General features: G+C 56.2%; 1 protein-coding gene across 1 annotated transcript in view; it reads right to left on the bottom strand.

The window, feature by feature from the left end:
- CDH23 (cadherin related 23) overlaps positions 1 to 16392 on the bottom strand; it is a 394117-nt gene that overhangs the window by 151072 nt on the left and 226653 nt on the right. The window contains exons 12-13 of the mRNA XM_059397665.1: positions 5300 to 5449; positions 4701 to 4859 (exon numbers count right to left, since the gene is read on the bottom strand). Of these exons, the coding sequence (XP_059253648.1) occupies positions 4701 to 4859; positions 5300 to 5449 (309 nt within the window). The remainder of the gene's footprint in view (positions 1 to 4700; positions 4860 to 5299; positions 5450 to 16392) is intronic.

The raw sequence follows: 16392 nt of genomic DNA, 5'->3' as shown, positions 1-16392 counted from the left end.
ATGTGCACCCAGTCATGGTGCTTACATGCCTCTTTCTTGCTTTGATTTCTACACCTAGAGAATCTTATCTTGTCTGATAGTCCATCTTCTGCCCATTCCTGCTGTGCCCTAGCTCTCTGGAGCAGGGACAGAAGGCTCTGGAGGACAGTAAGATCTGCCCTGGGAGTAACCTTCCCAACTGCTGCTCCTTCTCGGCATCCTTCCCCGATGGAGCTAATGAATCTGGGCACAGGATTCCCTTATTGCGGGAGGCCAGGCCGGCTCACTGCACACCCCAGGTACAACGTCTCTCAGCAGCCTCCCAAATGCCTGCCTGCCATAGGCCACCACATGGAATAGGTAGAAGAATGGAGACAGTCTGCTACATGGTTTTTTCACTGTCGGAACAGCAGCCCCATGGTTATATTCAGGGTGAGTGGCAATGCAGGACCAAGAGAGTGTGCTGAACCCTGTCCACATCACCAAAATAAAACTCCACCACTCTACAGAGAACACCGCCCTCTCTATATTCTAGCCACAGGGCCTTTGCACATGCTCTTCCCTCCTTGTTCAATGTGCTTCCCTCCCCTCACTCATCTGTTAATGCCTACTCAATTGCTGATTCCTCAGGGAAGACTTCCCTGACTCCAGTCAAGGTCAGAAGTTCTGTTACAGGTGTTCATTGCTCCCTAATAACAAGTAATAACATCATAACAAGTAATCATTAAAGATAACATCATAAAAAGTAATAATTAAAGATTCATTTCTTAGTATTAACTCATGCTTCCCCAGGAGACTGTAAACTTCATGCAGACAAGATGCACATCACCATGGTCCTTAGGGCCACAAGCCTGGTACACACTAGGTATTCAAAAAACGTTTGTTGGATGAACAAATGATTGGAGTGCTTTCCTACTGCTCAGGAAAAACTGCTGGGCACCAAGTACCAATTGGACAGGCTGCAGGCCTGCCCCAAGCCCAGGAAGAAGACACTCCAGAGTCTTAACACCTAACCCTTGTCAGGTCGGGAGGCAGGATGGGAAGGCAAGAATCAGAGCACCTCTGGGACAAGAGAGGGGGACAAACCACACAGCCTAGAGGATGGGGAGCCCCCAACAGTATATGGGAACTTTTATAAGTGTTCATGAACACAGACGTGTGTAACACATGCACCGAGCACATGGAGCTGCACGCACATTGTGCACGACATGCGCACGCGCGTGCACACACATCTATATCCTCCCAAACAATGTGGGTGCATGTGCACCTGCACATCCCTCCCCTGCGTGGTCACCCTCTAGAGGACTGGCTCTGACGAGCACGGATGTCTGTCCTGCTCCTCCTGACCTCCAGCTCCGGGCTGCCTTGGGTGAAGTGCTCCAGTCTCCCTGACTTGGTCTTCTCCTCAGTGCAAGAAGCTCCCCCCACCTCTGACCCTCCAGCACCTGGGGCCCTACAGAACTGGACATTCACCTGACAATGCGAGAGGATCTCAAAGGGCTCACGTATCACCCAGAGACACAAGGCCTGGAGCAGCCCCGCAGTCTGTCCCCCCGGCTTCTGCAGAGAACGCTCCAAAGCTCCTCTCTTTCCCCTCTGCTCTGAGCATAACTGAAAAGACAAGCTCAGTGGTCCAACACAGAACCTTCTGGCGGGGCAGCCCTGGTTGGCTAAGAGCCTACAGCTCAGGGTCAGGCAGTCTTCTGGTGAATTTCAGCTCGATCACTTGTTAGCCCTGGGGCCCTGAGCAAGCTGTGTGTTACTTACATGAGCCTCCGTTTCCTCACCTGTACGGTGAGAAGGATGGCCTGTGTGGGGGGTTAGAAACAGTGCGTGTGAAGTGCCTGTTTCCAGCCAGGGCTCACGGGGGACAGCCACACCCTCAGAGGTCAGCTCAAGGTCTGGAAGGGGCATTGGACATGTCTTAGTCCATCTTGCCCATTTTACAAATAAGTTGCAAAAAGAAAAGCAGTTTCTGCCCTTGCCACCCAAGGTTGGCCAGGACCAGAGTCGGTGGTCAAGGTCAAGCCTCTGCACCCTGGGTCCCCACTCTGTTTTGTCCACCACTGGGCATTCCTTTTGCTGTAACTGGTGGTGGGTGTTGGGGCTTAAGGGCCTCAAAACCTGGGCTGGGGGAGGTCAGGGAGGGGCAAGGGTCCAGCCCTCCAACCCGGCTGGGAGACCAAGCTGGAGATGATGGCCTTTCTTCTCTCAGCTTCTCCACTCCCGTCAGACTGCTGCCTCCCCGACCAGGATGGATAACGAGCCCACAGAGGCCAGGCCCGTGCCTGGTGGGGGCTGGGGAGGACCCTCACAGCAGGCTCTGCCTCAGCCCTCAGTGCAAATTAAAACATTTTCCTTTTCTTCATAATTTTTTTTCCTGACACAACTGCCCATGAAACATTTTAATAACATCCTAGAAAAGGTCATGGAGAAGGAATTTCACAGTCCCTGAGCAAGCAGCTATAACTTCAGCTCCTCCTGCAGCAAAGGAGGTGGAAAGATCAGGCTCACCCTGGAAAATGGGGGGTGGGGGTAGGGATGGGGAGGCCAGGTCAGGCTGGCAGGGTGCCAGGTGTGGCCACAAAATATGCTCCCAGCTAGAGCCCTGGAAGGGCCCTGGAGGAGACTGGGAGATGATGGTGGGTAAGCAGGGCTGCCTAGGGGAAGCTCCTGCACCCAGCATCACACTTCTTGACAGCAGCCTGAGGTCTCATGCCCATTCTGCAGATGAGGAAATGGAGGTCCTCAGACTGACGTGGATAGAAGGTGAGGAAAGCAGGACCCCCAGTTCCCCGGGAGGTCCTGGGCTCTCGTAAGCACACAGCCTGGGTACTAGAATTTATTATTGGGTTAAATAGGCTTTCATGTCTGCACAATCCCACAGCCCTAGGGCCAGGGGGTTGAGAAGGAGGTGGGCAAGGCTTAAACGGATGCAGCGACTAGAGGCTGGCCAGGGGAGAGACACTCAAAGGAGGCTAGATGCATCCATTAAACAAGCAGAGAGGAACTGGAGAAGGCAGTGTAGGTGGCAGGCAGGAGCCAGTGTGAGCACCTGCTCCCCACTGGCGGCCCCAGAACAGACTGGGCCGAACCCATTGTCCTTGGCACCAGCAACTGGTCACCAGCCAAGGTATGTCCTAGGTTCCACAAACCTTCCCCAGGGCCACGGGAACTTGGGACTGCAAAGTGAGACCACCATCCCCAGCAAGAATACTGGGGAGAAGTCCCTAGGCACCCACCAAGACGGACACCTGGATTCTTTGCCATGTGGTCCCCGGCTTGCTGGGGCCCTGAAGTCCAGGCTGCTTGGGTGTCCTTCACCCTGATGTTTGAAGATGGCTGGGGGGAGCGGGGCTGCAGACACTCTGGCACTTGCTCTCCAGCTGGGCCCCTAGAGGCTGCAAGAGGATCCACAGGGGGGCCCCCAAGCACCAGGTGACAGATTACGAGGAGCACTTTGGTGGAAAACGGGGGGCCACAGCCTGGGGAAGCAGGCAGGGAGGGAAACAGCCACAGTAGACTTAGTGTTTATGTCTGAGGGCCCGCCTAGCTGAACATCTGTTTGAAATATTAATAACTGTCAGATGGGAAGGGCCTGGGGCTCAGTACAGTTTCACACCATCTGTCGGTAGAGTAAACACACTTCAGAACAGTGGGCCTGGGATTAGCAGGCGATGGCTTGGATAAGAACGGAGTAAGAGCGGAGCAAGATATGGCAGCGAGGACCCCGAGCCCTTCCGTGTGGGCAGAGAAGAGCAGCAGTGAGCTCAAATCTATCACAGGTACTGAGCACCTACTAGGCGTATGAGCTGAGCTTACGTAGCAACACGTCTGCTGCCTTGATCTGCCAGACAACCAGTCCTCTTTGCTCTGCTAACAGAAGCCCCTTCCACATAGCCCCTTCCCCACTTCTAGCCCACAGAGTTTGCACGGAGTGGACCTAACCCCTGGCTCCACCGGCAAGAGTGTGACCCATCTCTGGGAGATGAGGATCAAGATGATGGGCTCCAGCATGGCTCAGCAAGGAGACTCAATTGTGGGACTTGTGCTGGAACTAATGAAAAAGATGACTGTTTTCCCACTAGGGTTGATACATTGGTAAGAAGCAAGCCTGGGGGTGTTGGTGTCCCTCTCGGCCAATGTAAGAAAAGCAGAGCCTGGTGCTAAAGTCAGATTCTTGCTAACGGAGTGCCTGGGTACAGCCATGCCTGATATCATTTATACTTTGATTTATAAGAGCTGATACACTTTTGGCTTGAACCACTTAAGAGTTTGTGTCCCTTGCCAGCAAGGATACTAAATGATACGAATGGGACACTGGAAGGGCCCTTTGTCAAAGTCCCAGCCAAGGGCAGCTGGGGATGGCCAGGCACCCTCAAAGAGTCCATTCTTCCCTGGTGCTTAGAGGGACGGTGGCCCTCCTCGGAGATGGCTGCCCCCATCCCCACTAGAGGGCATTTCTAGGGCTCCTGGCTCACCTAGACTCAGTTCCTCTCAGGGACAAGGCAGAATACTGGTGTTCTCTTCCCACATTGTTGCCGGGACCCTGGGAACCCCATCATAAAGACTCCAGAGGTTTTAAGACACAAACACCACAGCTTCTAGGGCTCAGGCGCACCGCCTTCCCTGACTGCCCATGTTTCTTGGCCCATTCCCTCTGGCTGCCTCCCTGTGGTCTTCCCCAGAGCTCAGTAGCCCGGTGAAAGAGCAGGACTCACCAGGACTGTCAGCACAGATGTCCCCACGGTGACGTTCTCATACAAGCTGACGTTGTACAGCGGCTGGCTGAAGATGGGCCGGTTGTCATTCTCGTTGATGAGGGTGATCTTCACTTTGGCGTAGCCCACGTGGTCAGGCACGCTCTCGTTGGCAAAGAGCTGGGTATGCAGAGCAGGGGCCCAGGTGAGCTCTCGCATGCTCCCGGAACCTTGTCCCCCTAAGTCCCCCTGGGGTCTTTGCAGGTCCAAACCCAGAGTTCCTGTCTGAGTCAGTGCCTATCCCAGGTGTGTGCTGCTGGATGGCTGCAGATTCTGCTGGGGCCTGGGCCGGTGGGGACTTGGGCAGTGAGGCTCCTTATGGGTCTCAGGGGCCGTGACCGTGTCTGGTAAATTGCTGCTCAATTCCCAGACATTTCCTTGTCTTCCTTGAAAAGGGAGGCTCAGCCCAGCCCCTGCCATTGGCTCTGTGGGCTTCCTGGAGTTGGACCCATAGGGGAAGAATGGGGAGAGCTGGAAGGGGGAATTTTAGGAGATGGTGTCACCCTCTGCCTCCCCTGAAAGCCCCCCACCTGGCGAAGAAAAAGGGAGGGGGGCCTTACGTCAAAGTCGTAGCGGTCCACAGTCTCATAGTCCAGGGGGACGGCCACCCGGATGCGGATGTCTGCTTTCCCTTGGACAGAGGTGGGGGAGATGATGAAGTGCTGGGAGTTGTTCCCCACCAGGTACACCTCGAACATGCTGTTCAGGCCCTGGGGCAGAATGGAGAAGAAACCAGTCAGAAGGGGCTTAGGAGGCCACGGGTCCGGAGCAGAGTGGCTTTGGTGGAGGTAGAGAAGGGACAGTGTCCATAGCAGGGCTTGCAAGCACCCCACCCGAGAGCGGTCTGGCCTCCTCTGGGTGACCCCAGTCTGGCTCTCAGACCCTGCCTCCTGCCCATGTCCAGGCCCACTGGAAGTCTCTGCTAGTTCTTTTTGCCTTTGTTATGCCTTCAGACGCCCCAAATATCCCTTCCAGATGGTTCGGTTCATTTCCCATCTCTTGTTCCCTTCCTCAGTCCCAGTGACCCCAACTGGAGAGGTTCTGTACCTGCAAGACCCAGCAGGGAGACAGGACAGAGGGTGGGAAGGGAGGGGAGAGAAGCAAGTATGTGTCCTTGGCAGGCGTGGGCAGGAGAGGGCAACGGACAGCGCAGGGTGTGGCTTCTTCCCCTCCCTCCCCCCAGAAGGTGTCAATCAGGGAGAACACTGGCTTCCTTACACATGGAATGGGAATTTCTCAAGCAGCTAAATGGTGAAGTGAACCCCTATGGACCCCCTACACTGTGGCCAGCTAGTGGTGACCCGGAGGACACTGGGTCCTAGGTAGCTAGGAGCTGCCATGTCCTCCAAGGGCTCTGTTGTGGCCCAGCAGCTCAAGTCCGTGGTTTCCAGTGGGAGTGGGTGGGTGTGTGCTTCACTCCAAGTCAGGTGTTTCTGATCCTTCTAGCAGGGCCAGAGCTCACAGAGCCCTCAAATACCACTTGGCTTGTTCCAAACCAAAGGGTGTGAGGTTTCCATACTATCCAAGACCTCAGATCCAAAGAACCATTGCTGAAGGTGGGAGACGTGGCTTCCTGACTCCCCAGAGTCTGGTCTGCTCAGAGATGGATTCAACTCCCTACAGGGGGTAGCTACCCCCAAATAAGCCTCCTTCAACCTAGGGGGACGGCTTGTGGTTTGTAACCAATCCGTGGAGAACCTCTCCTGACCCTTACTGCAGATGCCACCGGGTTACAGACCCGGGCTTCGAGCGCCAGGAGGGAATTTCCGCCTGCCCATGCTGCTCGCCCCTGGCCCAGTGCCCAGCATAACCCCACTATGTGTGTGTTTCTTTGGAACTGAGGGCGGGCAAAGGAAGCATGCCTCTCTTCTGGTTGCCCAGGGATGCCTTCCAGAACCTGTTCCTGCTGGGAAGGGAGCAGCCAGGCCATCTGAAAGCCTTTCCTTGCTCAGAAGGGGATGGTCCTGGCAAGACTGTAAAGGATAACCCCCAGTGAAGCCTGAGAATTCACGAGATCCTTCCAGCCCTGGGACTGTCCCACAAGTGGTCGAACACATTTGTGGAATGAACGCACATGAACATTTACCCACCAGTCTCTTGAGTTTTTGTTTTTGTTTTTTCTATTTGCAATTACAAATTACCAAAACAGGAACACTGCCAATCTTGGGGTCCAGACAAGCAGCAGGGCCTCCAAAGCCCCCCCAACCCAGAGTGGCTCCCGCAGATGGTGCAGGCAATGCTCCCGTGGCCCTGTTAGCTTGTGGAGTCCTCAGTTCTCCCTGGCATGGAATCCATTCGTCTGATGGAGGCCCAATTAAATGCCCGAAGGGGCACTAATAGCCAAGGCCGGCAGAGTGTGACAGCTCCAAGCAGGTGACACCAACGCCTCTCCCTCCACCACAGGACTTGGAGGCCGGAGAAGGTGGGGGTGGGCTGAGCTGTGCCTGGGCCGATGGAGCCACACCCCCTCCGCAACCCCTCCCCCATGTGCCCACCGCCCCCCTCCCCCAGCCCTGGCCCTTCCCAGGCTCACTTACCAAGTTCTGTCAGTGGGAGTTGGTCAAAGGTATGGAGACAGAGAAGGAGCCGGAAAGGCACGGAGAAGAGGAAGAAACCGGAAAGAAAAGATGGTGAGATCTGAGGTCAGAGGAAGGCAGAGGGGCCAAGTGGACCCTAGGAGCATACCCTGCTTCAGAGGAAGAGCCCCTTTCTTGTCTGAGGGGCCCCAAACCCAGAGGAAGGAGAGGGAAGCAGAGGAAGAGGGTGCCAGGGGTCCTGAGCACACTGGGTCCTCACCCAGAGGGAGGTCGGGAAGGGGATAGCGCTGGGGGAGAGAGGGATGGGCCACACTCCTATGTCCTCCTCCCAGGAGCTTAGACCACACCCCTGCAGAAAACGACCCTGAGCACGGTCACGTTTCAATCTTCCTAACACAGAAAATGCTAAGACCTGATACATACAGACATGGGAAGTTTTTACATAGCTCTAAAGTGTAAAGGGCATGCTGTGGTCTCCCTGTCCCTGCTGGTCCAGCTGCTGGAGAGCCTTCTCTAGAGGCCACCGCACCTCATCCAGGGGTCTCTTCCCAAGCAAAGTCATGCACATATGACGAGCTCCACATATCCGTGGCTTCCCTCCCCACCCCCACACCCCCCCGCAAACGGCAGCACACGGCACGCATCGCTCTGGGTGGGGTTTGGTCCCGGAGAGCCGGGTTGTGAAGGATGTTCCCTAAGTGTACAAACAGGGGCCGATATGAATGACAGCACGGCACACAGTTACTGGTATCTGCTCTCTGTCAGACACTGTCCAGAATAAGCACAGAATTCTCCTCTGTGGTATCTGGGGAATGTTGGGCGTCCTCAAAGTCCCAGAGCATGCCCCGGGCAGTGTAAACCCACAGGAAAGCAGGGACACAGTGGGAGCTCAAGAAGCCACTGGGTTTTGGCTGCTTTTCCTCACCCAGTCCTCTGGGTGGTCCTCTTCCTACAGGCCGTAGGGTGGAGATGAAGGAACATGGGAGCTTGGAAACCTCTCCAGAGGAAATGGAGTTCAGAGAGGTTGAGTGAGTCACCCAAGGGTGCACAGCCTGTTGGCAGCAGAGTGGGGATAAAAGCTGAGGCCAGGGTGCCATCTAGGCTGAGGGAAGTGGGGTCAGGACCATAGGAGTTCCCAGAGCAGACTGAGGAGGCAGAGGTAACGTTGAGCTCCCCAGGGTGGAATTTGAGCGAGCGCCAGCAGATGAGGCCAAGCCAGGAAGGCTGCCTCAAGAAGGGGAGTTCTGAACTGGCTTTAGGAACGAAGGGAAAATGAGCTAGAAGAGGAGGGGTTCCATATGGAGGAAGTGGCTTTACACGCGGAACTCTGTCCTTAGCGTGTATCAGAAGCACCTAGAGGCTTTGATAAGCTACAGACTGTTGCCCTCAGCCAGGACTTGTGAAATTAGAAATTCCTGTTAATTTCTACTTCTAACAAGCTTCAGGTGCTGCCTGCCCTGCTACTTCTGGTCTGGGAGCCACCCACCCCCTGCCATCTCTGCAAAGGCATGGAGCAAGAATGAGGAATTAGTAAGGAGGCAGACTGGGAGCGGATTTGCAAAGGTGTGTGTGGGGAAGAGCTGGCGAGATTGTTGGGATAGTAGGAGGCTGGGGCATAGGGGCTGCCCATGCTCCCTAGAGAACCACATTGTGCAGCTAGGGCTGTGGAAACACCAGTAGGGGCAGGCAGGAGCTTAGCAGCACCCACAGGGTTCCAGAGGGGTGAGTGGGGGAGAGGCACAGCGGGAGTGCTCCATCGGATCACCCAGCAAAATCTCCTGGGGGGTCTTTAAAATATCCCCATGACTAAGCTGTACCCCAGACCAAGCAAATCAGATGTGGGTGAGGAGGAGAGACCAGAACTCTGGACCTCAGAACATTCTCTACATTATTCATTCTAATGTGCGTCCAAGGGTGAGAACCAGTAGGGCAGAGAGGTGCTTCTTCGAGCAGGGCACAGGGACAGGTAGCTGAGCTTTATCAAAAACATCATTAGAAATGCATCTTTTGGAGGGCACCTGGGTGGCGGCTCAGTGGGTTAAAGCCTCTGCCTTCGGCTCAGGTAATGATCCCAGGGTCCTGGGATAGAGCCCTGCATCAGGCTCTCTGCTTGGCGGGGAGCCTGCTTCCCCCCCTCTCTCTGCCTGCCTCTCTGCCTACTTGTGATCTCTGTCAAATATATAAATAAAATCTTAAAAAAAATAAGAGAAATGCATATTTTGGGCCATGCCCAAATCTACTCTTTGGAAACACTGGGGTTGTGCGGCCAGCACCGTCCAGCCAGCCCTCCAGGTGTCTATTACTCCCAGGTTTGAGAACCGCCAGGAAGAGCAAGGCAAGGCAGGGAGCAAGCCTGAGAGCAGGGAAGAAGACTGAGCAGTGAGGTGTGGTGGGTGAGCCACTGCGGAGAAAAAACAGAGTAAACAGCTCATGGGGTTGTAAAGGTATGGGGGTGGGGGCTGGAGCTGCCACGTGGTACCTGGACAGAGGACCAGAGCAAGGGTTGGAAGAGATGCCTGGGAAGTTGGGACTCAGTGCACTGTGGACTCAGCTTGGGTACCTGACCCCTCAGGCCAGGTTTCTGGGTCTCAAGGAATGAGGTCCCTGCCCTTCCATATTTGCCACCTGGGGCGAGTTCACTCCCTGCTGCAGTGGTCCTGAGACCCCGGGGCAACCTTCCCGCTAAGTCTCATTAAATGCTCAGCCTGTCCCTTTCAGAACCTGCCCAGCGGCCAGGTCCTGCTGGGACTTGGCTTGTGACTGTGGACCCCCTTGGGCTGGGATGTGTGTGTGATACTCACCCAGGTCACCAAGGCGGTGTGGAACCCCGATTAACTGCGGTCCTCTGCCAGGCAGCTCCTGTTCATTAAGCCCTAACTGTGTGCCCCACCGGACTTAACCAGAATCTTTATGGACATCAGCATTCGCACACCCCTTTCTTGGAGAAGGAAAGCGAGGCCCGAGAGGGCAACTCGTTCAGGCCTCACAGCTGCCAGCGAAGGATCTGAAGTTGGGTCTGTTCTGTCTCTGGCTCCGTGGGCACTCTCAACCACCCCGCTCTCCAGCCCCTCCCACCGCACAACACGGCTCCCAACAAAGAACTGGCCCGGGAGGGCGCAGGTGGGTGGGCTCCTCCCGCATTCTCCGAGGGGCAGGACTGAGGCCCAGGGAAAGGCTCCTCTGCCAAGGTCAGGGACCCAGGCAGGTGGAGGGCTAGAGCCTGCCTCTCACTCGCTGCCAGGCCCAACGGGAGAGCGGTTCACTGGGGCTGGGAGGGAGGGTGTGGGGCGGACAGAGGCAGGAGGCCCTCTTGGAACTGTTGAGGGGCAAATCTGTTGGGAAGGGAGATAAGGAGGAACATCAAAAGGAGTCCCAGTGTGTGTGGAGAGGAGGCCGGTGGATTAAATTCTCTTCCAGCTGGGAGAGGCGATGAAAAGGCTGATAGCTGGCAGCCGCGGGTCTCGGAGCCAAGCAGCAGCGTTGCCCTCCCCGCACCAGGCTGGGGCACCAGTGGCTGCCTGCGGGGCTGCGACAGCCCCGCTTTATTTGTTTAGAGGAAGGCGGAAGGACACGGGAGATCACGCCTCGCTCCCCACCGTCCCCACCCCGCGCAGCCAAGCCGCACTGCGCTCCGCTCCTGGTGACTGAAGGCTTGCCACCCCGCGGAGGGCAGCCGGCTGGTCCAGACCTCCTTATCAGCTGCTGCCAGAAGGGGCTGTCCCCCCACCCTCAGCTCCCCTCAGCCCTGCCTCCCCCCCACCTCCCGCTGCTGGACGTGGGCCGTGGCCTTGGGAGCGGTGGCCCAGCAGGCACCGCCTAGAAAGTACACCCTTCCTAGCCTTTCTGCCGCACCCACAGCCAGCGGACCCACGTGCCAGGGGTCACTCGGCTCCATGAAGGGACCCAGCTGCATTTTCCCCAATTAGTAACTGAGAGCTTTGTATGTGCTGGGTCCCCTGCAGGCTCCCTGACCACTCACAACTCTGGCAGGACCCAGGGCGGAGGTTCTGTTAAGGACTGCCTGGCTTGAGGACCTTTTCCTCCTTCCAGCCGATGCCACCTGGTGCAGAGCCCAGCCCTGGGCTTGCAGGGGGGTGACCTGGGCTCTCTCAGGGTCTGCACCTGACTTCTGAGTACAGCTTCCCTTGGTTGTCACCTGCAGGCACTGGCACGTACCCCTTGCAGACGACCTGCTCTCCAAAGGACGATGGTCTGACCCAGCCCCTACTCTTCCCTGGACCCCAGGCCCGCAGATGCCTCCCACACAGCTGTTGCTTGCTTGGTTCTCACTGCCCCCTCCTCCCAGACACTTTGCTGCCCATCCACCTCTTGGAGAGGCTCATCTCCCTGCTATGGTCAGGGGAGTAGCTGATTGGGGACCAGTGATGTGATGTGCAGTGGAGAGTAAGGTTTGGCTGGGGAACAGGCTCTGTCACTCTCTAGCTGTATGGCCTTGGGCAACATACTCCCGTTGCTGGAGAACAAGGTATACCAGCAGGGTTAAGAAGCAGACTTGCCTCCTTGCACTGTCTTGTTTTGGTGGGTGATAGGAGTTAGGTTTTCTTGCCCAAGACAGGAGGCTCTCTGATAGGAACTTTGTGTTTTTTTTTTTTTTTCCTTTGTACCCCAGATGCTAGGGGTACTGACCTCCCTAACCCTGTGAGCTAGGATATGCCCTGCAAGGAACCTTTATTCCATTCCACAGAAGAGAAAAGACCAGGGAAGGGCAGCAAGGCCCAAGGTAGCCTTTATGTTGGGAGTGCTGGGCAGTGTTTTGAAACAAGACAGAGAAGAACCAGGGAGATCTGTGGGCTGGCAGGCTGCCCTTAGGTGAGCCAGGAATGGGGCTGGGGTCCTGAGTGCCCAGAGGCACCCCGAGAGCACCACCCTCACAGAAACTGCATCCAGGACTCAACCTGCCAGGGAGAGCCCCGAGACCAGTGACTTCGGGATGTGGGGCCCTAAGCTTCAGTGGTAGCTCAAAGCAACAGCCTCTTGGGGTCGGACCTGACTCCAGATGGAAGCAATTGCCTTCTTCAGCTGTGGGATTTTGCACAAAAGCTCTTATTCTGTGCCTCAATCTTCTATTCTGCAAAATGGACAGAAGGAGGGCCACCTGACAGCACTCTTACCGATAAGCTGCAAGATTCTGGTAAAGTGCCTGGACTGGGTGAGGGTTCAGTAAATAAGGGTTGTTCCTTGTTCTGGAAAGGAGTGGGGGAGGGGAGGAGGAAGCCCTAGGGAAGGGCGGATTTCTATTGCTTGGCCAAAATGAAGGGGGCAGAGAGGGATGGGCAAAGGCTTAGATAAGTGTTGGGGGTGAGCGGATCCCCCCATGCCGGCCAGAGGCTGTAGGTCTCCCTTCGCCCCTGTGCTCTATTGGTCTCACCCATGCTATCGAGCGGCTGGAAATCAAAGTCCACTGAAGATGGAGCCTTTATCACCCCTTTGTCCAGCTTTTCCCTTCATTAACCCCAATCGGACACACCAATGTGAGCCTTGGCAAGTGGCAGGCCCTTGGCACCCCTTCCCGTCACCACTTCTCCCGCAGTGTCCCATGCCCAGCACACCACGCCGCCTGCCGTGAAGGCAGAGTCCAGCGGGCCACCGGAGGAGCCGTGCGGTGGGCACCGCCTCCATCCCCCAACTCTGGCTCAACTCCCACGGATCTTCCAAGTTTCAGAGTCCGGGGGAACTGCCAACGGTACCTCCTGGCAATTGAAACCTTCTGATTCTGTCTCCTCACAGTCCCCCGACCCAGCGCCCTGTTCCTGGACACAGTCCCAACCCAGGGCCCCAGCAAAGGCCACAGTACACGCTTGGTCTCTCAGCCTTGTCTTCCTCTCCTGAGTGCCAGGCTTGTCTGGCCCAGAGTCTCAGCTTCTCCGCCCCGAGAGTGGGCCGCCTCTCAGGCCTGCATCAGCTGAAGGACCCCGCCCTGGTTTCAGGCTCTCAGCCCACCCATCCCCCCCCCCCCCCCCCCCCCCCCAGGCTCCTTCGCGGTTTGGGCCCTTGAACAACACGGGCAGGAACCATTTTTCCCTGCATGGGTCATTCGTCACTGTGAGTGTGGCAAGCCCTTCATTCTCCCTGGGCCTCAGTTTCCAGAACTGCAAACCGGGGTAATTCTCTAAGGGCCCTCAATGTCCGCTGTGCTCTCTCGGATTGCTTTCCACTCCTGCGGCTGCTCCAGGCCTCTCTCCTCGTCCTCCCTGGCTGCTGCCCTCTCTAACCCTCCTTTGTGTTCCTTCATCTTTTCCTCCACTCTTGCCTTGTCCCGCTCTTCCCTTCTCTCCTCGCTCTTTCTCCCCCTGGTCTCTTTTCCATTTCTCCTTTTCTCCCTCCTCTTCCATCACCCCTCCTGTTGCCCCCTCCCTCCTCCTCCCTCCCTCCTCCCCCCCTCCAGCCCTCTCTCTGCGAGCCTCCCCCTCCTCCTCTCCCCAGGTTATCTGCTGAATTCCACACACGCCTGCACAGACGGGATCAATCCAAGGCTGCCTTGCCTTCAGCTTATCTCTGCTCCAAATGATTGATTTTCCCTCTTTAAGAGTAATTTGCTGGTGAATTCCATGTATTGCAAAAACCCCTGTGAAATCTAATTCAATCCGATCGGCAGCTGGCACTTTGGGGAAAGAATACTAGAGAGCTGTCAATTTCATCGCGTGGACGTGTGTATTATTTAGCTCACAGACGAGAGCACGAGGCAGGCAGGTGCTTCTCACCTGCACGTGCCACCTTCCCTGCTTCCCTCCGGAGGGATCTTGTCGCCGGCCCTGCAGCCAACCCTGGCTCTTCTGGGAAGTGCATTATAACGTGCACTGGGTACTCGCATTAAGGTAAATGAGGGACAGGTGCTATCAAATTGTTTTCCTGATTTGCAGCCCACTGCCCTCATGCACTATGGGAATCTCAGCCTTCCAGAGCCCAGCTATCCCTGACCACCTGCCTCTCTCCTGCATTCCAGGCTTGTCTGGCTCAGAGCCTGTTTCTCAACGTGTATAAATGGGGAGGTGTGAGGAAAAACCAGGCCACCTCTCAGGCCTGCCCCTCGGTGACCAGCTGTCCCAGTTTGCCTTGGACGTGGGACTTACACGTGCTAAAACCCAGGCCATTGCAGGCAAACCTGGAGAGCTGGTGTCCAATGCCACGAGGCACGTCTGAAAGCCCAGCAGGGTAGGTCGTCCCCTCTGCACGGGTGAGGCGGTTATGCCGTCGGCATGGCACACAAGGCTCTGAGCATCTGACACACCAGCCCCAGTGTCTGACAGGTGCTCCTCAAAGGCGGCATTACCTTGGAGGCTCAAGTTCTCTGCCAGTGACGACGGTAACAACTACGGTAACATGGCTGACCAAGGGCTCTTGCTCAGCCCCGGTGACCTCTGTTCTGGGAGGGTCCCATCTTGTCCCCCCACCTATGTCCTCTGAAAATAACGGAGCTAATTGTAACTACCCCCCTCCCCCAAGTTGGAACCAGCCACGCTGGCCTCCATTCCCATGCCTCAGGTAAATAGCCATTTCTGGTGGGATCCGAATCTTTGGGCTGCCCCGGATCTCTAGGCATCAGAGCAATCAGTCTCAGGGTTACTTAGAGAAATGAAGTGGCTTTATGGGGACTGGCCATGAGGCCAAGGTTCACCTTACTAGTGCTTGTGGGCATGGTCAAAGGGCAGGTTTATGTGGAAGGCCCAGGGGATCTCAGGTACCATCTCAGGCCACATGGAAATTCATGGGCATGCAGCAGGGGGCCAGGTAGGATTTATAAGGCAGGGGCTCTGAGCTCTTCATTCCAGAATGACTCCTTTCATTCCACCCCGCCCTGCACCCAGGGAGATCTCAAGGATTCCCCCAGGCCATACATCCTTCCTCTGTCCTTCCCTCTCTCCTGCAAGGGACCCTGTTTGAAAGGCACATGCTCCAAGTGGAAAGCTCAACAACGCCTTCCTTGTGGTCCTGCCTGCAACCCGGGCTCACCTCCCAGCACAGGTGGCCACATTCTTAACTTTAAGATCAGAATCTGCCAACTTGGACCTTACCCCCAATACCTGGTGTCAATTCCTTCCCTCCCTTCCCCCCATTGGTAAACCCACACTGGAGCTCTGGCTGGGGTGGGGGTAGGGGGCCAAAGTGGAGTGTCCGTGTTCTTAGAGGTGCAGGAAGGAGAATCCACAATGCAGGGGGGGGGCAAAAAGTGTGTGCATCCTGGTCTGTCCCAAGCCTGGAATTGTCCCTTGGCTTCCTCTGGGGCCCAGGCTGGGAAGGATCGTGTGGCCTGAGGGGCAGGATGGCTGGCGGAGGAGGCATCCAGCCCTCAAGGGGCCTCAGGAGGAGGAGGAGAGACAGGCTGGTGTAGGGTTGGGAGCTGGCTTTGCACTCAGCAGCTGCCTGGCTCTGTCTATTTACCATGCTAAAACTATTTCCCTGTTCCCACAGAGAGAGAAATGTGTGGCAAGACAAAGAAATCTAAATGTCTTATGGAAATCGGGAGGGCACACTGCCTGCTGCTAATCACACCGCTTTATATTCCAGTCCACCTCCCCAGGCCTCCGGGTGGTGGGGAGGGGCTGAGGGGGCGGAGGACAGGGTCCCAGGAGCCCTTGAACTGATACGCGCTGTGACCTCAGGCCAACTGCCCTCTCTGGGCTGCCTTTCAACATGAGGGATCCCTTTGCCTCAGGAGGCCCGGAGGGCAGAGCTCTAAACAGTGTAGAGGCCAGGCATCTGGGCTTTGGGGATCTGGGAATGATTTTATCTCCCTCCCCATCCTAGCCCCCTGCCAGGGAGGTCGGCCCAGGTTTGCATCCCCTTCCCATGAACAAAAACACACAAATGCCCTAAGGGGTCGGGTGCTGGGCTGGGACAGAGTGCCAGGCTTCAAGCAGATGGGTGAACATGCCTGGGGACAGCCCTGCATGTCACTTAGCAGCCACGGCAGTGTTCTAGAAGTCAAACCCAGCTGCCCAGACCTGCAAAGAGCCCCTCCTACCTAACCCGTTCCACACCTTGCAAGGCACTCACATGGGGCACACAGCAACTATGGTTGAATGCACGACGGGATACGTGCATGAATGGGCTACGGGTGTGTTTATCTGTGAATGTGTTGGGTGTGAGGAAAAGCT

This window comes from Mustela nigripes, chromosome 4 (assembly GCF_022355385.1).
Source record: "Mustela nigripes isolate SB6536 chromosome 4, MUSNIG.SB6536, whole genome shotgun sequence".
In the NCBI taxonomy this organism is placed as follows: Eukaryota; Metazoa; Chordata; class Mammalia; order Carnivora; family Mustelidae; genus Mustela; species Mustela nigripes.
Note: the sequence above shows the minus strand (reverse complement) of the source record. Positions and strands in the feature narration are given on the sequence as shown.